We start from the raw sequence: 25,349 nt of genomic DNA, 5'->3' as shown, positions 1-25,349 counted from the left end.
ATACTATGGCTGCTGCTTGTTTATGAGGTCCCCATGTCCACTGTGGAGAGGAAGGTCAGCAGCTGCCTCAGGAGATGGTTGGGGTTGCCCAGAAGTCTCAACAGCATCGCCCTCTACAGGAACAGCACAAAGCTCCAGTTGCCCTTGAAGTCTCTGGAAGAAGAATTCAAGGTCATACGGACTTGAGAGGTGCTGATATACAGAGACTCAAGAGACGCGAAGGTGACCCAGGCTGGAGTGCTGGTGAAGACAAGAAGGAAGTGGAGTGCCAGGGCTGCTGTACTGGATGCCGAGTCCAGGCTACGCCAAAAAGATCTGGTGGGCGTGTTGGCTCATGGCAGAGCAGGCTTGGGGCTGGTCCCAACACCTCGACGCAGGGAGTGCAAGGGGAAGGAGAGGCGGAGGCAGATTCAGGAGGAGGTGAGGGCTGCAGTGGAGGAAGAAAGAACAAGCAGGTTCAGGTCTGGTCTGAGGCAACAAGGGGCCTGGACAAGGTGGGAGCAGGCACTGGACCAGAAAGTCACCTGGACAGACCTCTGGCAGGACGCACTGTTGCAAAATTACAACATTTTTTGTTAGATAGATAATAATGTAAGATAATCTTAAATAAAAATGTTTAAAGCAGGACCTTCTAAGGAAATACCTGCTCATTTTCTAATCAATTCATAGCCAAAGCAGTGGGGGATGCTTGGAGATGGTAATTCTCTGGAGCAGGTGTGAATGTTGTTGCATGACAGAGTCTGGCCGAGCTGCCACAGCCTTCCAACATAACCTCCCCTCCCCCGGTCCTCCTTCAAAGTTGAACAGCCAGCTCCATTGCAGGCTCTGGGTGACCAATAGGTGGCCCATTAGTACAAACAAAAGACTGAGCAATGATAATGCTAATTCCCTGGTCGAAGGCATGCACTGAATACCTGCAACTGCAAACATCTTCCAAAAGGCTTTTCATCACTCCCTTAGTTTTTCCTCTTTAAATGTAGATTCACAGTAAATAAATTGTGATAAAAAATTTGACAGTAAGTATTATTAGCTACAGTAATTTATTTACAGATAAAACAGTGGCCAGCACATCTCCAGTAGCTAGGTCTGTTATAATTTCACTTCTTAAATCAAACATGTACTGGTGGTTCTATGACTTATGTGACTTTCCACTCACCGCCAGAGGCAGCGCTTTAAATGCCGCCTCTGGCGATATGTACTGTTCTGTGAGAGAAGCGCCATCTCCTGGTCATGTCCTGTATTACATTGAATGGGTGGAGTTCCAGTAAAAACCATAGACTGTAAAAAGAATGGACGTAGCGTCCGTGACGTCACCCATTGGTTTTGGGGAGTCGTTTTTGTGACTCAAATATGGCGGCCTGAACAGCGCCATGTTGGATTGGCCGGCCGAGATCCCGCCCACTGGCCTCGAAGCAGCTGTCCACGGAGCTGCTCGGACCTGTCACTCAACGTTTCCGCGCCCTAATTGGCCAGAATTTTAACCTAATAACAGTAAAACTGTAGAGTTAAAAAAAAATTCACCCCCCTCAAGAGTGTGTGCGGGGGTAGAAACTATCGGTTGAGACAAAAAAACGTTCTGACACCAGGCTTTTAACATGTTTACTGAGGATGTAAAGTCGGCGATTTTAACATGGGGGTCTATGGGGAATGCTCCCTTCTGACACCAGCCCCCAGAGGAATTCGAGGGGATTGCAGTTTTTTGAACGCGGAAGTGAGCTTCACTTCTCAGACCGACAACTGCCCCCTTGGTAAAAACTAGTCACGCCCAGCAAAAGGAGGGGGTCACTTCAGCTGCTGGGACTTTGCTGGAGCTCTCCTGGAGCTCTGAAGGGAGCAGCATGGCAGCAGCATGGCAGGGGAACTTCTATGTGGCTAGCACTGTATGATTGTTGAAAGACCCGAAAACACCCAAGGACTCCAGGTTACATTACTGATGTGTTCAGGAGCATCAGAGAATGTATTCAAGAACTATCATTCATTATTATTTCATTCATTATTGTATTGCCACTTTATTCATGAATTAATTATTGAATAAATCCATTGTTGCAGTGTAAATGGGTTGATGATTATTTTTAGAAGGTACTGCATGCCAGGCAAAAAAGACCAGAGACAGACAAGATAGAGAGAGAAAGAGAAAGAGAAAGAGAGACAGAGAGAGAGAGAGAGAAAGAGAGAGAAACAGAGACAGAGACAGAAAGTGAAAGGAATGAAAAAGATTACTTACAGGGCATGAGGCATCAGTGAGTGGTGATGAGCATGACAGTGAGGTGAATCATGTGATCTCAACTCAATTACACGCCTATGGTAACGTCTGCATCACTGTGTTAGACAGTGAAATCTTTGGAGTGGTTTTTATCCCCCAGTTAAGTCTCAGAGACTTAGAGGAGCAGTGAGGCAGGGATCTTCTCCTGCATCACTATTTTGAGTCATAAACCTGAAGCAGTTTCAGGCTGATCATGCCAGGCTTGTACATACTATTTATTTATTAGTTATTATATATTATTTTGTATATTAATTAGGGCGGTCAATAGATTAAAAAAAAAAACCGAATTAATCTCACAATTTTCTGTAATTAATCGTGATTAATTTATCAACGAATAAACTGCATTAGTGCTCTTACGACTTGAGCTTATAATGAAAACTTATTCATGTACAATCATCAAATTAGTGTAGAATAAACACAAAAAAAGTATATTTAAATTCAAAGACTATTTTAATGACTTTCTTTAAACTTTAAACACAGTTTATCTCCTGTGAAGAACAAATTTGGCACAAAAAAGGCCACTTGCTTATATTCTCCAACAGAAATAATAACAAAACAACCCAGGCCTGCATGTGTTGAAGTGCAGGTTGAATATCAAAACCATCAAGACCACTCCAGACCACTTATGGGCATGCGCCAACATATTTTGTTTTTCCCTTTTTCCTACGAAGCTGTGCTGCGGACGTGCACAAAAAAACAACCACATCACTGAATTTCCCTCCGTAAATTAAATTGAATAGCTATAGACTGATCGGTTCATTGTTTTATTTATTGATCTGTAGATGGTGATTTGTGTACATCAAGCCAGCGCTGCTCTTCTGTCCAATTCACACACGAAACTTCACTTTTCATTCAAACAAACTCATCAACAACTAAACAAACATTCAATAACTAATCTAAAAAGAATTAAAGCAGCCGGCGGTGAACCTCTAAAGACCTGCGGTTAAGTTAATGGGCTCTCTGTCTACCCGGGGACGACGCTGTTACCCGGCCGACCGGCTCCACAGACCGGGCTGTTGCCTCGGTGATGCTCCGCTACGGTCGCTGCTGGTGGAGCGTCACTGCTCTGAGAACGTCGTCGGAGCAAACTTCATCATCATGTGGATAAACTAACCGCATATTGGTCATCTAAACAGTTACTTACTCGCATGAAAAAATATTAAAACCGAATAAAGTGAAGAATAACAGCGCTACAGCCGGTACATGCTTTGCCTGCACATGTAATGGGTCAGCCACCACTGCAAGTAAACAAAACGGTGTTAATTGCGTTAATGATTTTTTAACGCGTTAAATGTTTAAAATGAATCTCCAAAATGAACACGTTAACTTTGACAGCACTAATATTAATGCATTATTCTTTTTTTAAAGTATATTTTTTGGGGGCTTTTTTGCCTTTATTTGATAGCTCATAGTGAGACAGGAAAGGGGGAGGCAGAGAGAGGGAATGACATGCAGGAAAGGTCCGCCCAACGCAGGATTCGAACCGGGGACGCCTGCGTTGAGGACTGTAGCCTCTACATGGGGCGGCCGCTTTAACCACTGCGCCACGCACCGCCCCATTAATGCATTATTCTAATATTATAAGCCACAAATCACTTTAGACTTTGAATCGATTTACTTCAAAGTGAATCTAAAGTCAAAAATTGTATTCACAAAACAACCAGGCTGTTTGGATATTAGTGACAAGAGAGATGTTTACCGCCTGTTATCTTCACATGCATCTCTCCAGCTGGTTACTGCTGACAAAGGATTAACTGAGGAAAACTCCTGTGCTACATTCGTTCACCTCCCTTGAAATCCTGAACCGTCTCTAACATTCTTGAGGCAGTATTTCTCTGCTGGTAATCACTTGGAGAGCCCCAGTGGAATTTCCCATTGGCAAGCACAGGAGAATCATCTGATCTCTCTCACACACACACACACAGTGTCATACATGCGCACGGGTTTAAGGGTTGTTTGGCTGGTGTTTGGAGACACAGGCTTTTCCTGACACCGGCGTAACTAGTGTGTTACAGCGTGCACTTGGCGACACAGTGCGTCAGTTGTTTCTGTCTTTTCTGTTGTCTATTAGTGCATTAGTCAAAACACAGACACACACACACCTCGTGGAATTCCCTACCTAGTAAGCTGCTGAGGCCTCCATTTATAACAGAAACACACACACGCACTTTGACCTGTAATAAACTCTGAAATGCTGCAATGTTATCGAATGCAATGCAACTTATTTCTGTTTTCTTTATTACATGGCATCTCAAACATCATTGCACTCTGCTCTCCATCTTCCTATCTTACCTGGTCTTGAGCACCTCATTCATCTTCTGCTCCAGGTCTATCCTCTTGCTTCGCTCTCTCTCCAGCTCCTGCCGCAGGGAGTCCACATTGGTTTCTTCGCGCAGCTTCCTCAGCTCCTCCTCTGAAAAACACCACAAAAATAACTGAGGGTCAATATCCAAAATGTTCATAATGTTTGATTTAACAAACCTTCTAGTTTTCATCGGACTGAGGGTTGCAGTACACCTGAAGGTCTCTTGGAGACATATGTTAGACATATTGTATGGAGCATACGGTAACGAAAGAACAAACTGCTCAAAGCTGAGGAAAACATCAAACTTACAGTACAATTCAAAAATTAAAATGTCTGCCTCTCCATGATCTTGACCTCTGACCACCAAAATCTCACGTGTTGATCCTTCAGTCCAGACAAACATTTGCACCGAACTTGCAGGCATTCCCTCAATATATACAATAAATATTGTTTTAATGAGAAAGGGATGGACGGATAACCATAACACAAAAGGCTCCTCATTAGAGATGGTCCAATCAGGTTTTTTGGGACTGATACTGATCACCGATCACCTAAAGCCTCACCGATCCGATTACCGATCAGAACTGATCGATCATGTGGGACGATATTATTAAAGGGATAGTTCACCCAAAATTCAAATTTCACTCATTATCTACTCACCCTCATGTCGACTAAGGGCTGGGAGAAGTTCTCCGTGCCTTCTCTGAGTTACAGTGGGGCTCAGCGCAGCACAACAGCGAACGGAGCTCACCTTTCTTCGTCCAAAAAGACACACCAAAAAACATCCAAATACCTCCATAGTGCTCGTCTGTAATGACCCTCTTGTATTGAAGCCCCAACATGAGAAATTGTTCCGAAAAAGATTAAGTAAGTCTATATTTTAAGCTTGTTCGTAGCGGAAGCTCCCAGCACTGCTCTTCCTGGTCCGCCCAAATCTCGTGTGATTTGCATTGACACCCAGTTCACGTCTCCGCAAATCGCGCCAGATTCCGGCAGAGCAACACTGGGAGCTTCCGCTACAAACAAGCTTAAAACGTATAACGTATAAACTTATTTAATTTTTTTCGGAACAATTTCTCATGTTGGGGCTTCAATACAAGAGGGACATTACAGACGAGCACTATGGAGGTATTTGGATGTTTTTTGGTGTGTCTTTTTGGACGAAGAAAAGTGAGCTCCGTTCTCAACCGTCATATGGACATACAGTGCTGCACGGAGCCCCGCTGTAACTTCGAGAAGGCACGGATAACTCTGGGGGGGGGTTCAAATAAAATTCAATAGAAAAATCACATTTTGGCCTAAAAATGTGAAAGAAAGCTACCTATCACCTTTTCCACAGTCAACCACCAGTAATAGATAAATTTTGCCTCGATTGTGGGTCTGTCATTTTCAACACTGGCTGATGAATATGACTAAAATGGATATACCTGTGTAAAAAAAAATACTCAAGTAAAAGTAGAAGTACTGATTCAACTCCTTTACTCAAGTAGTAAGACAGTACAGGCTCTGAAATGAACTTAAATGTAAATGTTTGCTCTGGGCCCCCCAGACTCTAGGACCGGCCCTGCTACCCTCAACGTTTTTTTCAGTCAGGTCTTCATATTCCTGCTCTGTCTGCACATTGTTGGACTTTCCTTCAGTAGAGGATTTTGATGAGCAGACACTCAGCATCTTACTGGGAGTGATACTGAGTCACACACCTAAGGGAAAAAAGATCGTTTTCTATCGCTTATTTGCGCATCTATATGTCAATAAGGTTGAAACAAGTAACGAACCTGTTTTGACAACGTAAGGAGTATTTTGTTTAATTTTGGAATCCAGCCGTTGGATTCGGTCCGTGGTCCGCCGGTGTCTATCCGCTGCATTTTCTTTGCTGTCTTTAATCTTTGAGATCATCAAGTGAGATGGGATGGATCCCAGTCATTTGAGGCATGCCATGCATTGCAGACATGTGGTATATCAACACAAAAAGTCCCATAGAGCCAACATGTTGTTAAAGGACAATTCCAGGCGAATTCAACTCGGGGGTGTATTTTCATATCATTTTAGGTCTAAAAGAATGAATCTGAAGATTTTCAGTTTAATCGCTCCTGTTTTGCGGTAGCTGCGTCTGTCCCTGCATCGCCACGGCAGCAATGAATGGGAGTGGATGTAAGTTCCGCTGTTTAGGCTGTTTCCAGCCCTCAAAGCCGCAATTTTTTTCCACAGACAGCGTCAGATGGCTACTCAAACATGCACCGAGAAGTTTATTTACTTCAAGCAAGCCGACATGTTTGTAAAACTAGATCTAATTCAAAGTCTCCCGGAGTCTCGCGCGAGACCCAGTTGCCGTGCGTGGTGTGTTCACATGAAGTGGGAAAAGCTACCGTTTGTGTCATAAACACAGGAATATCAACTCTTTACTTGCTTCAAGTAAAAAAAACTTCTCGGCGCATCTTTGAGTAGCCATCTGACGCTGTCTGTGGAAAAAAATGTACACTTCAAGCAAGTAAAGAGTTGATATTCCTGTGTTTATGACACAAGCGGTAGCTCCGACTGCGCCTGAATACACCAGCACTGCAACTTCGGGCTCGCGCGAGACTCCGGGAGACTTTGAATTAGATCGACTTTTACAAACATGTCGGCTTGCTTGAAGTAAATAAACTTCTCGGTGCATGTTTGAGTCGCCATCTGACGCTGTCTGTGGAAAAAAATTGCGGCTTTGAGGGCTGGAAACAGCCTAAACAGTGGAACTTACATCCGCTCCCATTCATTGCTGCCGTGGCGATGCAGGGACAGACGCAGCTACCGCAAAACAGGAGTAATTAAACTGAAAATCTTCAGATTCATTCTTTTAGACCTAAAATGATATGAAAATACACCCCCGAGTTGAATTCGACTGGAATTGTCCTTTAAGGTTTACTGGCCTGTCACGCACTGGTGGGTCATTAACCACATGTGACTGGTTTTAAGGCGATCAGTCACAAGCAGCATTAATTCTTCCAGTCACTTATTTTCAATGAAAAGTACATACGACATGATACATGGCCAATCATTCTGGACGTCCCTGAGAATCAAAATAACAGAGACATTTCTGTTTTGAAAGTGGTGCCAAATTTGACTGTACTTGTCTCTCTTGTTTCGTCTTTCCGTTCATCTGTCTCCTTCACCTTCACCTGTCCCCCACTCTTTCACTTCGTCAGCTCCCATCATCAAGTGGTATCAGGTATCGGGGCTTTAAAGCTTGGGAGGGGGGGGGGGGGGGGTGCAACATCAGCGGTGTTTCCTCTCAGTCTATTGTCCCTGACTAAAGGGACACATGAATATTGGAGGAGGGGAGGCAATAAAAGTGAACACATGTGCAGAGGAACTAATGAATGAATGCATCCAATTAAGTACCAACAGCATTAGGCAGAAAAACAAGGACAGGAACAAGCACAGACTAAATCCTTCTTCCATTCACATGCATATGAACAGAGACAAACTTCTTGACAGTATGATGTTTTATTGAGGTTCTATTGGAGACAGGTGCACCATAACAACACCATATGATGGCAGTAAGAGAGAAACAAGCTGTACCATTGAGCAATGATATCAACATTTCTCCAACGTAACACAGTATTGCCTGGAACAGTTGTGACCTAATTCTTCTACTTAACATGAAAGACAGTGATAAGAGCAGAGATGTGCATCCCTTGCTAATAAAAACGAACATCACCATGCCCCCTCTTCTTAATCTCAACATTATTTCATCACGCAGGCAGCAGGAGATCCATATTAGAAGAATTTATCTGCCAGATTCTTTCTCCCTTTCTCATCACCTAATCTCATAATTCATTCTTGTCCTTTATCTCTTCCCATTAACAGTAATAAACATTGCCACTCGCCTCCTGCAGCTACAGCGTAGTCTGCAACCCTGGTTGCTCCCGCTGAGGAGTCATACATTGTATCTGCACACCCCATAACGTACCCTCTTAGTGCATTCGTCATTTTCATTTCCAGTTTATAGCTTTCATTTTGGCCGTTCTTTTGAAAACCATGTGCGTCGGGGCGTTGAGGCGGAAAACCAGAGACAAACACACAATTCTTTCCTCTTTCATTTCCTCTCTGTTATATGACTCTTCTCACGTACCCTTCAATCTGAACAATTTACCTGTGGCCCTTTCCCAGTCTGCTCACATAAGAATAAGAAGTACCAGTATATGTAAACAAGATGGAGAGTATGTGTGTGCGTAAGAGACGGTGTAAGCAAGAGGCTGGCCAAAGGTTGCTATGGGCTAAGCAGCTTAGCACTGGCTAGGCTGCCTTGTGCCAGGAGATCCATAGCCAACTGTAAACCTTTTAGAAAAATGGGTAACAGCAGCAGCAGCAATGCACCATGGGTGGGGTAGACAAAACTAGATTAGTTGTTTATGCCCCAGACAGCTTAAAAACAGCTGCTTTGGGGTATAGGGTTAATGGGAACAATAGTGTGTGAGTGTAAAACAAATGAAAGAGGGTTCTGTTGTCCATACCTTCAAGTCCCAGATCCTGTTTCCCCTTTACCCTCTTTAATCTCACCAAATTGTCACTCCCTTCCTTCCCATGTTTCCTGCTGCCATACAGTATGTCACTCCCTTCGTTAACCCTTTCATCATTCCTGTGTGTATAGGATCCTCTACAACTCTTTCCTGTTTCTCCGACCTCTTCCTCCCCATAGCTACTTACTTCCACATCCTTCTTTACACCAGAAAGAGAGATGCCTCATTCCAGAATCATCCAAAACACTGCATTAGTATGTGGCCACAAGTGTGTGATACAGAACAGGATGACACAATATGCTACTGTATGTGTGTGTCAGACTGAGAGAGATAGAGTACAATCGTTTTCCTCTTCCACAGAGACCCTCTACATCAGATAGCATATTAATAATACTGTCAACACGCCATCTCTGCTGCTAAAATTGGATTGCACTCTTCTATATATAAATCTTCATCCTGGGTTACCATATCACAAGGTCTCTTTGGCCATAATGAAGGCTAGTAACTAGCCCATGTATCTGTAACACAGGCAGGGGATTAGCTAAATGCCATGCCAGGAGATGTCACTTTTAATAGCACTGACCTCTCTCTCTCATGCAGGCTTTCCATGAAACTCTAATCTCTGACAAAAAAGCTAAAAAACATTGATGTATGTAATAACAATTATATACTTTAAATTATATGCAAATAACGACCTGAAAGCAGCAGAAAATATTTAGGATGATGTTAGAGGCCAGAGGGTGCTTATGTAATCTTGTTTAGATTGAGTAATAGAGCAGATCCAATATGTATGATGACAGAAGTGCTCAAGTTGTTCTGTGTAAATATTGAATTGTAGGTATAATCTTAACATTGCCCATGGCAAAAGTCAAGTTTGTTGGAAAAAATGTGGCTAAAATGCAAAAAACAAACCTCAATCAGCCTCTCCTCGTCTAGCTCAGTTGATAACACTCAGCTGGGTTGTACAAGATTGAAAATTTGCACTATGCAGACACTGTGGTATTCCTGGCAAGGTCCACGACAACCACGCTGGGCTCCATCTGATCCAAACAAATTTATTTTAGTTTTGTCTGACCAATGGCTGTGCTGTCAATATTCATCAGGGTGCTTTTCATGCAATGGAGCTTTTCTTGGATGCAGACTAGAGAGGCTGTCTTCATGCAATGTCTCACTGAAACACAAACTTCTTGTGCCATGTCAGAGGTACTCGCTCATCTGGTTTTTAATGCATGGCTGCACAAAAGGACAACCACAGCATTTTCTGTTAGTGTTAATGTGTCTCTTCCTATCCATCGGTTGTCTACTGTTGCTCTTGTATCCTCTTCCATTTTTCAAGTCTCGCAATCTGGTTTTTTACCACTTACTCACCATGTGGAGTCATGTTTCATGAGACACGACCCAGACTGAAACTGTTATGTCCACGGGTTGATTTATAACCTTCAATTCAGAATATTAGTAAAGCAGCAAAGCTGAGACTTAGTTTAAAAAATACACGGTATGTTTTAAGTCTTTCTATTTTTAGTTGATTTGTGATGAGATTTATTTAAGAGTGATAGAGGTCATGAGCCAACATACGTCTGTTCCATGTTGAATGATTTTCCGATAAAGAAGAGGCTGGGGTTGTTCAGGGTCTAACTGGACACTTTTTGATTAAATCCTGATAATAACAGTTTGAAACAGTACAGAGCAATTTCCAAGTAAGACTGGCCAATTATTAACCCTTAAAAGTTTCCATTAAATTCCTGATGGTGATGCTGATGACACTTACTGAGGTTGAGGTTACTTTTATGGCTTTTAATCTTATCGACAGCTCCACTGTAAGGCAGCCCAAAACTGTCAAAGGTGCAGTCCTCCATGCACAAAGCCATCCGTCTCTGCAGTCGACCCGTGCCTGGGATGCTTGCACAGGATCGGGACGGCAGAGTGGCTGCCTTGGGTCTTTCTTGAAATTGAGCCATGGCTGCAGGTTCTCCAGGTCCGGTCCGGCCGATGACATCAAAACTCCTCGAAACTCTTCAAAGTTCAGGTGCATGCTCCATGTTTACTGCACATGTCCCATCCAGAGACCAAGCACTGGCTGATCCGTCACAGGTTATCACAAGAGACTATTTTGATAGGCCTCCTCACACTGAGAGTGATGGTCAATGACCAGAGCTGGTGTGAATGTATTAGCCGCAGGAAAGAAAGAGAAGGAGGGCAGTGGAGGTAGAGAGAGGTGGGGCTTTGCTGGGTGGCCAGCAGACTAAGAGGGCCTGGAATCTGAGATTTCTTTGCACACTGGAAACTGTCACACGGACACGCATTATGCATGTTCATGTGTCAATACAGGTTTTATATGACTGGCTGCATACGTACAGGAATGTGTCGTGTTATAGTTGTGTTCTGGTCCGTATGTGTTCAAAATTAGTGTGAAGCAACATTAATGTGCATGAGTACTGTACATACGCAAGCAAAGCAAATCGCTTTTCATCTAAGCAGGCAACGTTTTTTAAGACCTCAAAGGAAAAGTACTGTGTGAGTTTTTCAATACAGGCCAGAGACAATGGCTCCTTTCATTAAAGGAAGGTGGGGGCATGGGGGGTGAGGGGAGAGACAGACACAGAGAGAGGGAGAGCGAGGGGGAGAATCAGCCGCTTCACATTGGCCTCACATTGTTCCCATTCACCACAGTGTTTGCCACAACACTAGTTGACTTGAACAGAAAGGGAAGGTTGAGATTTGTGGCCCGCTGCCAATGTGCAGATGTTAATACGACATTCAAGACACTGACAGGGACAAAGAGGAGGAGAAGACAAGGCATGGAGACCAATATAAACCCAGCTCGGAAGAGTGAAAAGCCAGTGGAAATGAGAATCAATGTTTTATCCATCCCCTCATCCACACAGACAGGATTTTCTCATTTCCAGTGGTGAGGCAACAAGTCCTTTCAACCCCCCCCCCAGCCTTTGAATGACACTTGTTGCATACTTACATCAGATCACATTTAAACTATCAGTGCTGCTCTAATTCTGGAAGTAACTTCAAAACAAATTTACAGTGTCAAATTATGTTGTCTACCTTTTCTAGTATCTTTTTAAAATTCTTTCCTGTCAGTGGCGTCCTTCCACTCTGGCCCTGATAACCCCCCCCCCCACAACATGATGTTGATTTAATGGCTCAATCTCAAACTTCACAGGCTCCCTGCCATGTCAAAACAACTCGCTCTCTTTCTTGTGCCTTGTGTCTTTGCTGACCTCCTGCTCACAATGTGCAGAGCCAGACTCCTGGACAGGCTGTGTGTGGGGAGTAACAGTATGCCTGTCTTCTCTCTCTCCGCTCATTCTCAAATATTTATAAGGGAATATGAAATAAACACGCAATAAATAATCTAGACAAACAAGTTCCATAATCCAATGTTGTGTCAGCGGGGAGGATAGCATCTGCTTGTTTGGAGAACAGTAATCACATCATAGATTTCATTACATCACTTAGTCATCTGGTCAAAGGCCCTGCAGTCTCCACCAAGCACTGGGAACAAAGTGGTTTCAGGGATACAAGGGTCTTGCTACTGACTTGAGGGAATTGACAGCTGCTTCTTAAACAGTGACATTTCGAGGTTCAAAGTCTTACTTCTAAAACACAGACAGCACATACAGTCCAGTGTGTTGTGGGCATGCTGTCTGGCCAAAACACTGAGCCTGTGATTATTCACTGACTGCTTGGTCCCTCTACCCACATGGCCACCTGTTGCATTCTCACACGCTGTGCTACAGCTGCTGAATAATGGATGATCAAAAACTACCGTATTTCAACTCATCTCAGTACAACGAAAATAACCCTTGGGGTTAGGGCTGCCCCCAGTCGACCAAGTGTTAGTCAACCAAGAAGTCATTACTCAACCTAAATTTCATTGGTTGATTGGTCACAGAAAAAAACAACAACACCACATTTGGAGCCACGTCTTGTCATAATTAAGTCAAAATCTGAGAAACAGGAAGTTGTGACACTCACCATCAGTTTTTTTTTTTCCCCCAACGGATGGTCACTGCAATAATGTGGTTATTAGACAGTTAACTATTAATATCATGTTGGGCAAGAAATCTAAAATCTGGGATCTTGGGATATTATTACTGCTTTGTATTTCTCTGTAACTGTTACCAATATTATTTAACATTCTATCTCAGCCCTGGAATTCAAACTGTTTTGTTGCTCCCCTATAGCCAGTCATGGCCCTAGAGGACGGCAGGGGGCAGGGGTATATATACACTGTATGTTGGGGGCAGTCCTACATTAATTACAGGTCCATTCAACACATCATCTCTCTTAATCAGAATTACCGTATTTTCCAGACTATATGTCGCACCAAAGTATTAGTCGCATCTGTCAAAAAATACATCCTGAAGAGGAAAAAAATATATACATCGCATTTATTTTTGAAACATTTAATTAATAGCCGGGTCTCATATAATGGCCGGGGCTTTGTTTACATGAACAAATATCCATAGACATGAACAAATAAAGGCCGGCCGGCACCAAATACAGATGTAGCCACCTAGAAGTTCCCCCTGGTCCCTGGTGGGACCTCTGCGGGACCGTGATGGGTCCGTGGTGGGTCCGTGACGGGCTCCCGCTTGGCCCGTGGCGATAATTTAATCCCCCGCGATGACGTAGCGAACGCAGCCACGACTGTTAACGCCCCTCTGCAGCCCGTGTGAAAATCAGCTGCAGTACTCATTTGTCCACGGGGAGGAGCAGTGATTTTGACCCGAGTTAATCTGTCAATCACTTTTCCTCCTCCTTTCTTTTTTCCCTCAGATGAATTGCTATAATTGCCTCCAAAACAGGCGATCTATAAGTAGCTTCAAAGATAAATAAACACCGACAGAGCACAAATAAAAATGTAGCCTATATCACTCGCAGTTTACCTGTCTACAGAATTTGCATTGTAGTACTAAATGTTTGCCTTGTGGTGGTTTTAATGTTAACACTGAAGCATACGGTGCGCAAATAAAGCCTAACCAATAAATAAACAACATGCCAACGTGTCCGTGAATATACACGCATGAGACTGTATGTGTAAAATTAAAGTGTGGTCCTAAGTGACCGCCCTTATATTCAAACAAGAGGAAAGAGAAATAATTATGAGGTTCATAAATTAAAACCACATGATCGTGGAGCTATACGTGCGTCGTGCGCCCTCGCCATGGCACAGCTGAGACTTAACATAGGCTACTGGATGTTTTTTGTTTGTTTGTGTGAAACCTGTAATATAAACAGTTATTTACAAGCCCCTCTTTCAGTTTTTGCCAGTCGGCAACCATGAAATCTGCTGTGCATCTCTGGCTTGCTCATTCACTCCCGATCCGCAAATAAATAAATACATTTCTTGTGACCACAGCGCGTCAGGTCTCAGAACCACGGGCTACATTTGTGTATTTATTAGGGCTGTGCAAGTTGCGTTATGGCAACTCATTAAACGGTAACACTTTACTTGAAGGTACCGTCATAAGAGTGACATGACAATGTCATAACAGTGTCATGTCACAGTCATAAACATGTCATAAACATTAAGTCAATGTCATTAAACATTTATGACTGTTGTCATTAAGTGTCATTCGTCTTTGTCATGACAACTTGACATTAAATTTGTTTGGGATGTCCTTATTATGACAACTTGACATTACTCAAAGTGACATTACCAGAAAAGGGCCTTGTCATGACAACTTGACATTAATGAAATATTTTCTGTTTAGTTGACATAATGATTATTGATTAGATGTGCAAGGTTACAGAACAAATCTAGCACTTGGTCATTGTTGTTTGACAGGATGTGGACAGGATACACAAAACTGACTGTCATGACACCATTATGACAGTGTAATGAAGAAATTCTCTGACCTCAAGTAAAGTGGTAGCATTTTTATTTGTCATTAACATATCATGAAGGATAAACTGACTGTCATGACACAATCATGACAATGTAATGAAGATATTCTGTGACCTCAAGTAAAGTGGTAGCATTTTTATTTGTCATTAACATATCATGAAAGATAAACTGACTGTCATGACACAATCATGACAATGTAATGAAGATATTCTGTGACCTCAAGTAAAGTGGTAGCATTTTTATTTGTTATTAACATATCATGAAGGATAAACTGACTGTCATGACACAATTATGACAATGTAATAATTTTTTCACATCACGTAAAACAGAGATCAAACATTTTTGAAAGCTTGAAATTATAAACACAATTATACTGACAATAAATTAAAAAAAATATATAATAACAGTGTCTAAAAACCATTTAAATAAAAAACATAAATAAATCATTCAATTTCCAGGTGGAATTTTATGTCAAGGCATGCCTTGACTTCAGCTGCAGCGCTGCGTGTGTTCTGACCCAGGGGTGGGTTCCATGGATGTATTATATTAACGGTGGGTTCACACTCAGGTGTATTCCTGTATGATGGCAACATAAAACAAAATGGATGTGAGTGAATCTTCTCCTACCACAAAATAAATAAAATACATTTAGCACGCACGCACACACGCACGCACTCACGCACGCACACACGCACACACACACACACACACACACACACACACAGACACACACACACACACACACACACACACACAGACACGTACAGGGAGAAATCGCGGCAAAATAACTTTCTCTCTCCGGCTCAAAACGGTTCTTAAAACATGCTACTCGACAGAAAACACCACAAACACATCTCCAAACAGTTTTACATTAACATTCTTTCGATAAATTAGCATTAAAACTCATCAAATATAACTTTTTGGTCCCGGAGCCTACTACATTACCTCAATCAGTCAGGAACAGTGCAGACTGACGAGAGAAGGGAGCTACATGCGTCATATCCGCGAACTTTCAAAATAAAAGCTTGGACTAGTAAAAATGAAAGAAATACAAAAATAAATCCATGAAAGTTTGAATTATACTGCTTTACGTAGGGATTTTTGTTACTATAATTCAATAATTCAATTTTTGTGGATTTATTTTTGTATTTCTTTCATTTTTACAAGTCCAAGCTTTTATTTTGAAAGTTCATGGATATGACGCATTTAGCTCCCTTTCCTCCCTTCTCTCGTCAGTCTGCGCTGTTCCTGACTGATTGAGGTAATGTAGTCTAGGCTCCGGGACGAAAAAGTTACATTTGATGAGTTTTAATGCGAATTTATCGAAAGAATGTTAATGTAAAACTGTTTGGAGATGTGTTTGTGGTGTTTTCTGTCGAGTAGCATGTTTTAAGAACCGTTTTGAGCAGGAGAGAGAAAGTTATTTTGCCGCGATTTCTCCCTGTACGTGTCTGTGTGTGTGTGTGTGTGTGTGTGTGTGTGTCTGTGTGTGTGTCTGTGTGCGCGTGTGTGCGTGCGTGAGTGAGTGTGTGTGTGTGGTGTGCATGTGGTAGTACGTCCTCCATGTACTAGTGTACTTGCTAAATGTATTTTATTTATTTTGTGGTAGGAGAAGATTCACTCACATCCATTTTGTTTTATGTCGCCATCATACAGGAATAAACCTGAGTGTGAACCCACCCCTGGGTCAGAACACAGAACACCTGCAGACCGTCCCGGCTACAACTGCAGCGCTGCAGCTGAAGTCAAGGCATGCCTTGACATAAAATTCCACCTGGAAATTGAATGATTTATGGTTTTATTTTATGTTTTTTAGACACTGTTAATATGTGTTTTTTATTTATTGTCAAGTATAATTGTTTTTATAATTTCAAGCTTTCAAAAATGTTTGATCTCTGTTTTACGTGATGTGAAAAAATTATTACATTGTCATAATTGTGTCATGACAGTCAATTTATCCTTCATGATATGTTAATGACAAGTACAAATGCTACCACTTTACTTGAGGTCACAGAATATCTTCATTACATTGTCATGATTGTGTCATGACAGTCAGTTTATCTTTCATGATATGTTAATGACAAGTACAAATGCTACCACTTTACTTGAGGTCACAGAATATCTTCATTACATTGTCATGATTGTGTCATGACAGTCAGTTTATCCTTCATGATATGTTAATGACAAATAAAAATGCTACCACTTTACTTGAGGTCAGAGAATATCTTCATTACATTGTCATGATTGTGTCATGACAGTCAGTTTATCCTTCATGATATGTTAATGACAAATAAAAATGCTACCACTTTACTTGAGGTCAGAGAATTTCTTCATTACACTGTCATAATGGTGTCATGACAGTCAGTTTTGGGTATCCTGTCCACATCCTGTCAAACAACAATGACCAAGTGCTAGATTTGTTCTGTAACCTTGCACATCTAATTAATAATCATTATGTCAACTAAACAGAAAATATTTCATTAATGTCAAGTTGTCATGACAAGGCCCTTTTCTGGTAATGTCACTTAGAGTAATGTCAAGTTGTCATAATAAGGACATCCCAAACAAATTTAATGTCAAGTTGTCATGACAAAGACGACTTCTGGTTATGTCACCTTGATTAATGTCAAGGTGTCATAATCAAGACAACCAAAATAATGTCAACTTGTCATTACAAAAACGAATGACACTTAATGACAACAGTCATAAATGTTTAATGACATTGACTTAATGTTTATGACATGTTTATGACTGTGACATGACACTGTTATGACATTGTCATGTCACTCTTATGACGGTACCTTCAAGTAAAGTGTTACCCATTAAACTATTAACGCCGACATTTATTTTATTGCGCATTAATGCATGTTGCTCACATGCTTTTATTTTGTAAAAGTCTGTTGCTGGCTGCTGCGGTGTAGGGGTCAGAGTCGCCGGACACTGTAAACATGCGCTGTGCACCTCTGTAAAATTCTCAATAAAATTTCATGAATGATTGTATTTTTCACCACAGAATACTAATATTCCTCCCCCTGCGCTATGCTGACCTGACGCGTCTAGGAGTGGTTGACAGCTCTCTCTCTTTTCACTTTTAATGATAAAGTCACGTCAAACCAGCCAATCCCATTAGAGCCAAATGCCTGACGCGCGATCTACTGGCACTGACGCACCTGTCTTAATATGGAACTCAACATGAGAGCGAAGGTGCGCTCTGCTCTTGTTTCCATCTCACCACACACGTCGACCTGTGTCTTGTGAAGACGTACAGCGCGATGGAGAGAGGGCGAGAGAGGGAGAGAGAGAGAGATCATACAGTAGGCTATACAGCGTGCACTGCACACCAGCTGATCCGCCGGTCCACTGAGTGGTATAAGCAAGTTAGTCAGATAATCAGGGCCGTTGCTAGGAATTCTGGGGCCCCTGAAAGAATACTAAAGTGGGCCCCTGATTTTTCCACTTTTGTTCTTAGACTATGTATGTATGATCATTTTTTATTTAGCCTACTTACTAGCCTGTTTTGATGCTAATGCAGCATTACTATGAGTATTAGTCAGGGTCTTATGCAGAATAATTCAGTCATACAAAGATTAGACTAGGTGCAGCAGGTGTCTTCAACTTTGTGAAGTTGTGATATCAAATCGGAATGGGGTTTATAGGGGGATTGACAGTATAGGCTAGTGCTATAACTACTAAATTGTGTGTGTGTGTGTGTGTGTGTGTGTGTGTGTGTGTGTGTGTGTGACAGTTGAGGGTCCTGTCGCTATGCCTCCTATTGATCATGCGCCCTGGCTACTTGGCCAAGGGGATGTCCCTTTGGCCGAATGGTTAGCGCACATGACTGTTACCCGAGAGTCTGGGGTTCGAAGCCCGCCCTGGACCCTCTTCACCTTGCCACATGTGCCTTTCCTAATCTCTGCCATGAAGCACTGTTGCAAAATTACAACATTTTTTGTAAGATAGATAATAATGTAAGATAATCATGAAAATAAAAATGTTTAAAGCAGGACCTTCTAAGGAAATACCTGCTCATTTTCTAATCAATTCATAGTCAAAGTGGTGGGGGATGCTTGGAGATGGTAATGCTCTGGAGCAGGTGTGAATGTTCAGGGGTTTGGAGTGTGTTGTTGCTCAGGAGAGAGTCTGGTCCAGCTAGCCTTCCAACATAACCTCCCCTCCCCTGGTCCTCCTTCAAAGTTGAACAGCCAGCTGCATTGCAGGCTCTGTGAGATTTGTGTGACAATGGGTGACCAATAGGTGGCCCCAGTGTTTCCGCTAGAAAAAAATGGCACCAGACAACGTGACCGGCAGGTTTTCAATTTACCGGACAAATGTTTGAAATTCCGGTCAAATATTATCTGAATTTATTGAGCTTAAAATGATAAATGATATGCAGGTCAGTGTTTCCCACAGGGGGGGGGGGGGGTCGCTATCGTAACGTCCGGGGATGGGTGGGGGGGGATTCGTTTTTACCGCGGGCACTGCGTGTGTGTGTGTGTGTGTGTGTGGACGACGGAGAAAGAGCGCTATGCGGAGGTGACTGAACGGGACGATGTTGCGCTGGTCGAAAAATCTATTCATGGTGGACGTAATTTACTGTTAATGCCGTCAATTGACCACGTAAATTCTAAAATAAATATTGCACAACCCTGCGCTCCTACATAAAGAACATAAAGAAACTGAAGGCCTTTTCTCAGATAGGCTACAATAATTTGCAAATAAAACACATCTTGGACCGGCTCATTTCATAATAACACGGCGTGCTTGCAACTTGAAATAGCCTAATAAATAGTCCGCTGCTTTGCAATAAAAACTCTACAAACAAACTGAAAAAAAATCCCTTGACAAGTTCTCCTTTTTCTTTTACTTTTTACGCATTTTCGCGTGTGTGAAATGTGCTGCAGCTGTTTTAAAATCTAATGTGTGTGCACTGTGCAGTGTCTCCGCGCAGTCGTGTGATTTTGCTCTCCCCCAGGCAACTTCACTGTGCTGTTTTGATGCGATTCTGCAGAGAGAAGCCTCTCTCTACTCAATCTAGATGTCGCTGAAATTTCTGATTTCGTTTTTTTTGTTTGATTAGTGTGACTGCTGGAAGCAGTCACACTATTGTTCTTCTGTTCGGCCAATTTCTTCCGCCTTTTTACGGTCTTCTTCTAGTCCTTCATACTTTGTGCTATTTCAACAATTCATATATCAAAACGTGCAGCTTCTTTTGAACTTTATCGGCATTACTTTTCTCTTTTTAACTATTTATACTTTTTCAAATATTTAACCTTTTCTGATTTTTTTCAGCTTTATAATGTGTGTGTATTGCGTCTAACGAGCAGAGCCAGAGTGGTGCCAGAGTGGGGAGAGGCAAAAAAACATTCTAGAGTTTTTCTGGCTAAACTGTCAGCACGGCCACAAATTAAACTCTAGACAAATTATTTTCTCCAGTTTTGTAGCCACACTTGTCTTCTGGCTAAAATTCTGGTCAAAAATGCAAAGAGACTTAGCTAATAATTTAAAATATTTTTTAAATGCAGCCAGGGAGCTCTCTGCTCTCATTCAGCCCAATGCATTTTTTTTGGAGCAGCAGGAGAAGGAGCTCAACTTTGTAACTTGCTGTTAAGTGCTTTTTAATTCATTTTAATTCACCAAAAAATAGTCACAGGTCACAAAAAAGTCCTCTTCTTACTTGGTGTGGCTAATTTAGACTAATTTCTTTTTATTTTAAGCATCATTGAAAAATCTCACATTCATGAAAGTCTCAACCTCTTTTCTCCACAACTCTACTCTAGTGTGGAGGTTAAGGTGCCTGCTTGCCAACCCCAAGGTCACTGGTTCAAATCCAGGTTGAGCACTCTTGTTATGTGATGTTGAATTCTGCTCCCCTCCATCACCCTCAATTGGTTACAGGTGGTCGTTAAGAGACGCATTAATTGCTAGTGCCACAGTTTGCAGCACATCATCACATTACAATCAATGACAACATGCTTATGTGTGTGCTCTCTGTAGTAACTTTCCTTACTTTTTTTTTTTAAGCAGAAGCCAGTGATCCTCTTATTAAAGGTTTTCTTTGCCCCTCACATACTGTCTCTGTCTAATCTATACTCATTTCTTTTTATTTTAAGCATCATTGAAAAATCTCACATTCATCGAAGTCTCAACCTCTCTTCTTCACAACTCCACTGTAGTGTAGGGGTTAGGGTGGCTGCTTGCCAACCCTAAGGTCACTGGTTCGAATCCAAGGGAAGAACTCTTGTTATGTTATGTTGAATTCTGCTCTCCTCCCCCGCCTTCAATTGGTTACAGGTGTTTGTTATCTCCTTGATTACTCATACCAGTTTGCAGCACATCATCACATTACAATGAATGACAACAGTCTTGAAAGCAGTGTGCTCTCTGTAGCCGAGTGGCAGAGTAAAGGTTTAGTGATCATATGGTCATGGGTTCGATTCCTGCCTCAGTCATTTCACATCATTGCTTGACTTTTGATTCCAATTATTCAGCTGTCATTGGACAGTCTTTGATTCCTCATAGTATAAAGCTCATTGTAACTCAGGTTCTCTGTGGCCATATGGTTAGTGTGTTAGGTGTTGTGCTATTTCAACAATTCATATATCAAAACGTGCAGCTTTTTTTGAACTTTATCGGCATTACTTTTCTCTTTTTAACTATTTATACTTTTTCAAATATTTAACTTTTTCTGCAAATTAAACTCTAGACAAATTATTTTCTCCAGTTTTGTAGCCACACTTGTCTTCTGGCTAAAATTCTGGTCAAAAATGCAAAGAGACTTAGATAATAATTTTAAATATTTTTTAAATGCAGCCAGGGAGCTCTCTGCTCTCATTCAGCCCAATGTCTGTGCTCTCTGTGGCGAAGTGGCAGAGTAAAGGTTTATTGATCATGAGGTCATGGGTTCGATTCCTTACTTTTTTTTTTAAGCAGAAGCCAGTGATCCTCTTATCAAAGGTTTTCTTTACCCCTCACATACTGTCTCTGTCTGTAGCCTAGTGGTTAGCATGCTGGTCTGGAGACCTGAAGGTTGCTGGTTCAAATCTTGCCTCAACAACAATTATAGTGAATTATTTTCCCAGTCGTCCTCTGTTGACTTCTGATAACTTGCTTCATGTTGAAATTGCTGCTCTCAGCCTGAAATTCACAGAAATTTTCATTCTAAGTCATTCAAGCTTGACTCTCAAGCTTTCTTGATGTTGACAGTGTGAAGATCATTAACAGACAACAGTCTCTGCAACTGTGTGCGCACTGTGGCCTAGAGGCAGAGTGGAAGTCTAATGACCATGAGGTTGTGGGTTTGATTCCGACCTTAGTCAAACATTTGTATGGTGATCACTGCTTGCACTATTTGCTAATTCTGCAACAGCGTTCAGTTGCTATCAGCAGTCACACCATTTCCATTCTTGGAAATGCTTTTTCTAGTTTTTTAATAAAATTCAAATTGTGCTCGGACTCGGAGGGAATATTTTCACCGGACATTTTGACCGGCCGGGTTAGAAAATACCGGACTTCGGCAGATTTTTCCGGTCAAAGTCCGGTAATTACCGGACAACGGAAACCCTGGGTGGCCCATTAGGGCAAACAAAAGATTGAGCAATGATAATGCTAATTCCCTGGTCGAAGACATGCACTGAATACCTGCAACTGCAAACATCTTAAAAAGGCTTTCATCACTCCCTTAGTTTTTTCCTATTTAAATGTAGAATCACAGTAAATAAATTGTGATAAAAAAAATTGACAGTAGGTAGGCTATTATTAGCTACAACAATTTATTTCCAGATAAAACAGTGGCCAGCGCATCTCCAGTAGCTAGGTCTGTTATAATTTCACTTCTTAAATCAAATATGTACTCGTGGTTCTATGAATTATGTGAATTTCCACTCACCACCAGCGGCGGCACTTTAAATGCCGCCTCTGGCGATATGTACTGTTCTGTGAGAGAAGCGCCATCTCCTGGTCATGTCATGTATTTCATTGAATGGGTGGAGTTCCAGTAAAAACTAGTCACACCCAGGAAAAGGAGGGGGTCACTCCAGCTGCTGGGACTTTGCTGGAGCTCTGCTGGAACTCTCATGGGAACAGCATGGGAACAGCATGGCAGCAGCATGGCAGGGGAATTTCTATGTGGCTCCCACTGTAGCCTACTACAGGCCGGGTCAAAAAAAAAAGAAAAGAAAAAGAAAAACAACTCCGACGTGGAGCGGTGTGGGTCTCTCAGTGTTTCCCACAGGATTTCAAGAGACCATGGCGCGACCGACGGGGGGGGGGGCGCCCCTGTCTGTGTATCTGCAGGCAGAGGTCAGAGATGTTTTAAATAACCATGCTAGCGTTTCACCAGCTCTCATCTCTGCCAGTCAGCCTCTCAAACTGCCGCCTCTCTCACGTGCGGGCGCACCGCGCGTAGACACACGTGAAAAAAAAAAAAAAAAATTTTTTTTTTTTTTTCAATTTATTTATTTTTTTCTGTGAGAGACTGTGGCGGGCCCAAACGAGACTGTGGCGGGCCGCCACAGACTCATTAATTAATGTGAAACACTGGGTCTCTGGCCGCAGCGGAGACAGCTCCGTGACACTACTGTGAGTGCTTTGGAACGGGGGCGGGGCTCACAGCAGCACCGGCTGCTCGTTGAAAACTGTGATACGTGCTTTACATCGGAGTCTCCGAACCAGAAACTTTTCTAACAACACCAGGAAAAGTCACTAGATTTGTCGCTAGTCGCTTTTGACAAAAAAGAGGGGTTGGAAAGTGGCCAGATTTTGCGACAAAGTCGCAAAGTTGGCAACACTGTACGGCGTCATAGATGACATTGCAATTTTTGATATACAAGTCGCTTCTAAATATAGGTTGCATGGTGGCAACTACGAAAAAAGCACGACTTATAGTCCGGAAAATATGGTACCTCCTTGTGGCTCTATGCCTCCTCCAACCAGTTACAATTTACATTCATGTCTGTCCAGACCTGTGCAATATATATAAATTCACTGCATATATGCATATATGCAGATTCACTGCAGTGAATTTAATCAAAGCTATAGAGGGATTATATGTTTACTAACAAGTCAGGATGCGTGCGCAACCTGACTGCAGAAAGAACCGGTTGTCATGGTTACCTCCATGGATCTAGTGTAGTCAAATCGGTGTTAGCTAGCTAACAGTTTATCACCTACTGATGTAGTGTGTGTTTTATACATAGACTGTTGGTTTTATAAAGGCAGGAAAAAAAGAAGAAAAAAAAACGTCAGGACGGAGGATCGAGTTTGTACCGCGGCAACGGCAACTCAGCCACGGGACAAGCCACGGACACTCAGAGCAGCGGTGGTTATCGGTAAAAACAACACTGCATCCCTAACATTACCTACAGCTATTTAACAGACAGTCATGTTCAGGAAAACACTCGCGATTATAAAACTTGGTGGCTGTGAGGACTGAGGTGCTGCGGAGTCCAACTGGAGTCCAACTGGAACGGAAAATTCCCCTGATATACATGTGATACATATCACTTGCACGAGAATGGAACAGACGGATGGATGGACAATTTTAAAACTCTGGTGAGTCAAGCTTCCAGTTGCATCTGCCACTGGCACAAAGGCGTACCTAACTGAAATATCCAAATACATTAACCTTTGGCACTGAACTGTCAGGACCAATTCTGCCCCCACGTCTTCATATCCTGTCGTACAGAGCTCACCTGTGACAAAAAAGAAGCTCTTTAGCAAGCTCTGAGCAGGATTTCTTCATTATCATGCAGCATGTATCGTAGCTGCCCATTTAAACAGAGAATGAATCATCATCGGAGTACAAGTCTGAGTTATGAGGCAGTGTCCCACGGAATACTCAATCACTGGCATAATTAGCTCCATAAATACAAAACAAAAGATTTTCAATTACTGAAATCCATGTTTTTGGATTTATTTTTATTCTATTCAATCCTATATGATCCCAAATATCATGTTGTCTTTGGAGCGTCACTACATCCAGCAAACCACAGCTTGACTGTGTAAGCCATTAACATCTATTAATAAACTAACATGTAAAGCAGAAACAAATCTGGATAGTCATACCATTTGCTGTGTGCATTGCTTATTCCATCTTTATCTATCAATGAGTTTACATCCACCATCTTTGTTGATGAATGGGTTGCACATCTCTCTGTGATAAACGATTCGATATAAATCTAGATACACAGATTACGATTCGATTCAAAAACGATATCCTTTTATTACAGACTGATTCGATTCGATACAGTGTAGGACGATTCGATTCTACGGTTAATATTTGTTGTAGATATTTTATAAAATAAATAATTATTAAGGGTGTGACACGAGATTAAACTCGACGATATTTCTCCTCGCGTTAAAAATCTGTCTCGCAAGATTTTTTTTTTTTTTTTTTTTATGTTAAAAAATGTAAAGCAG

General features: G+C 42.0%; 1 protein-coding gene across 5 annotated transcripts in view; it reads right to left on the bottom strand.

Moving 5' to 3' along the window:
• The window catches only part of gramd4a (GRAM domain containing 4a), a 173,840-nt gene that overhangs the window by 26,317 nt on the left and 122,174 nt on the right, over positions 1-25,349 (bottom strand). For 4 of the 5 annotated variants that reach the window (XM_085768623.1, XM_085768621.1, XM_085768624.1 and 1 more), the window contains exon 4: positions 4,556-4,676. In XM_085768623.1, coding sequence (XP_085624749.1) covers positions 4,556-4,676 — 121 coding nt within the window. Of the gene's footprint in view, positions 1-4,555; positions 4,677-10,835; positions 11,223-25,349 lie in introns of those variants that run through there. The other variant, XM_085768625.1, reaches the window with a different exon arrangement.

This window comes from Trachurus japonicus, chromosome 23, assembly GCF_045865225.1.
Source record: "Trachurus japonicus isolate A0001 chromosome 23, Traja_1.0".
NCBI lineage: Eukaryota > Metazoa > Chordata > Actinopteri > Carangiformes > Carangidae > Trachurus > Trachurus japonicus.
Note: the sequence above shows the minus strand (reverse complement) of the source record. Positions and strands in the feature narration are given on the sequence as shown.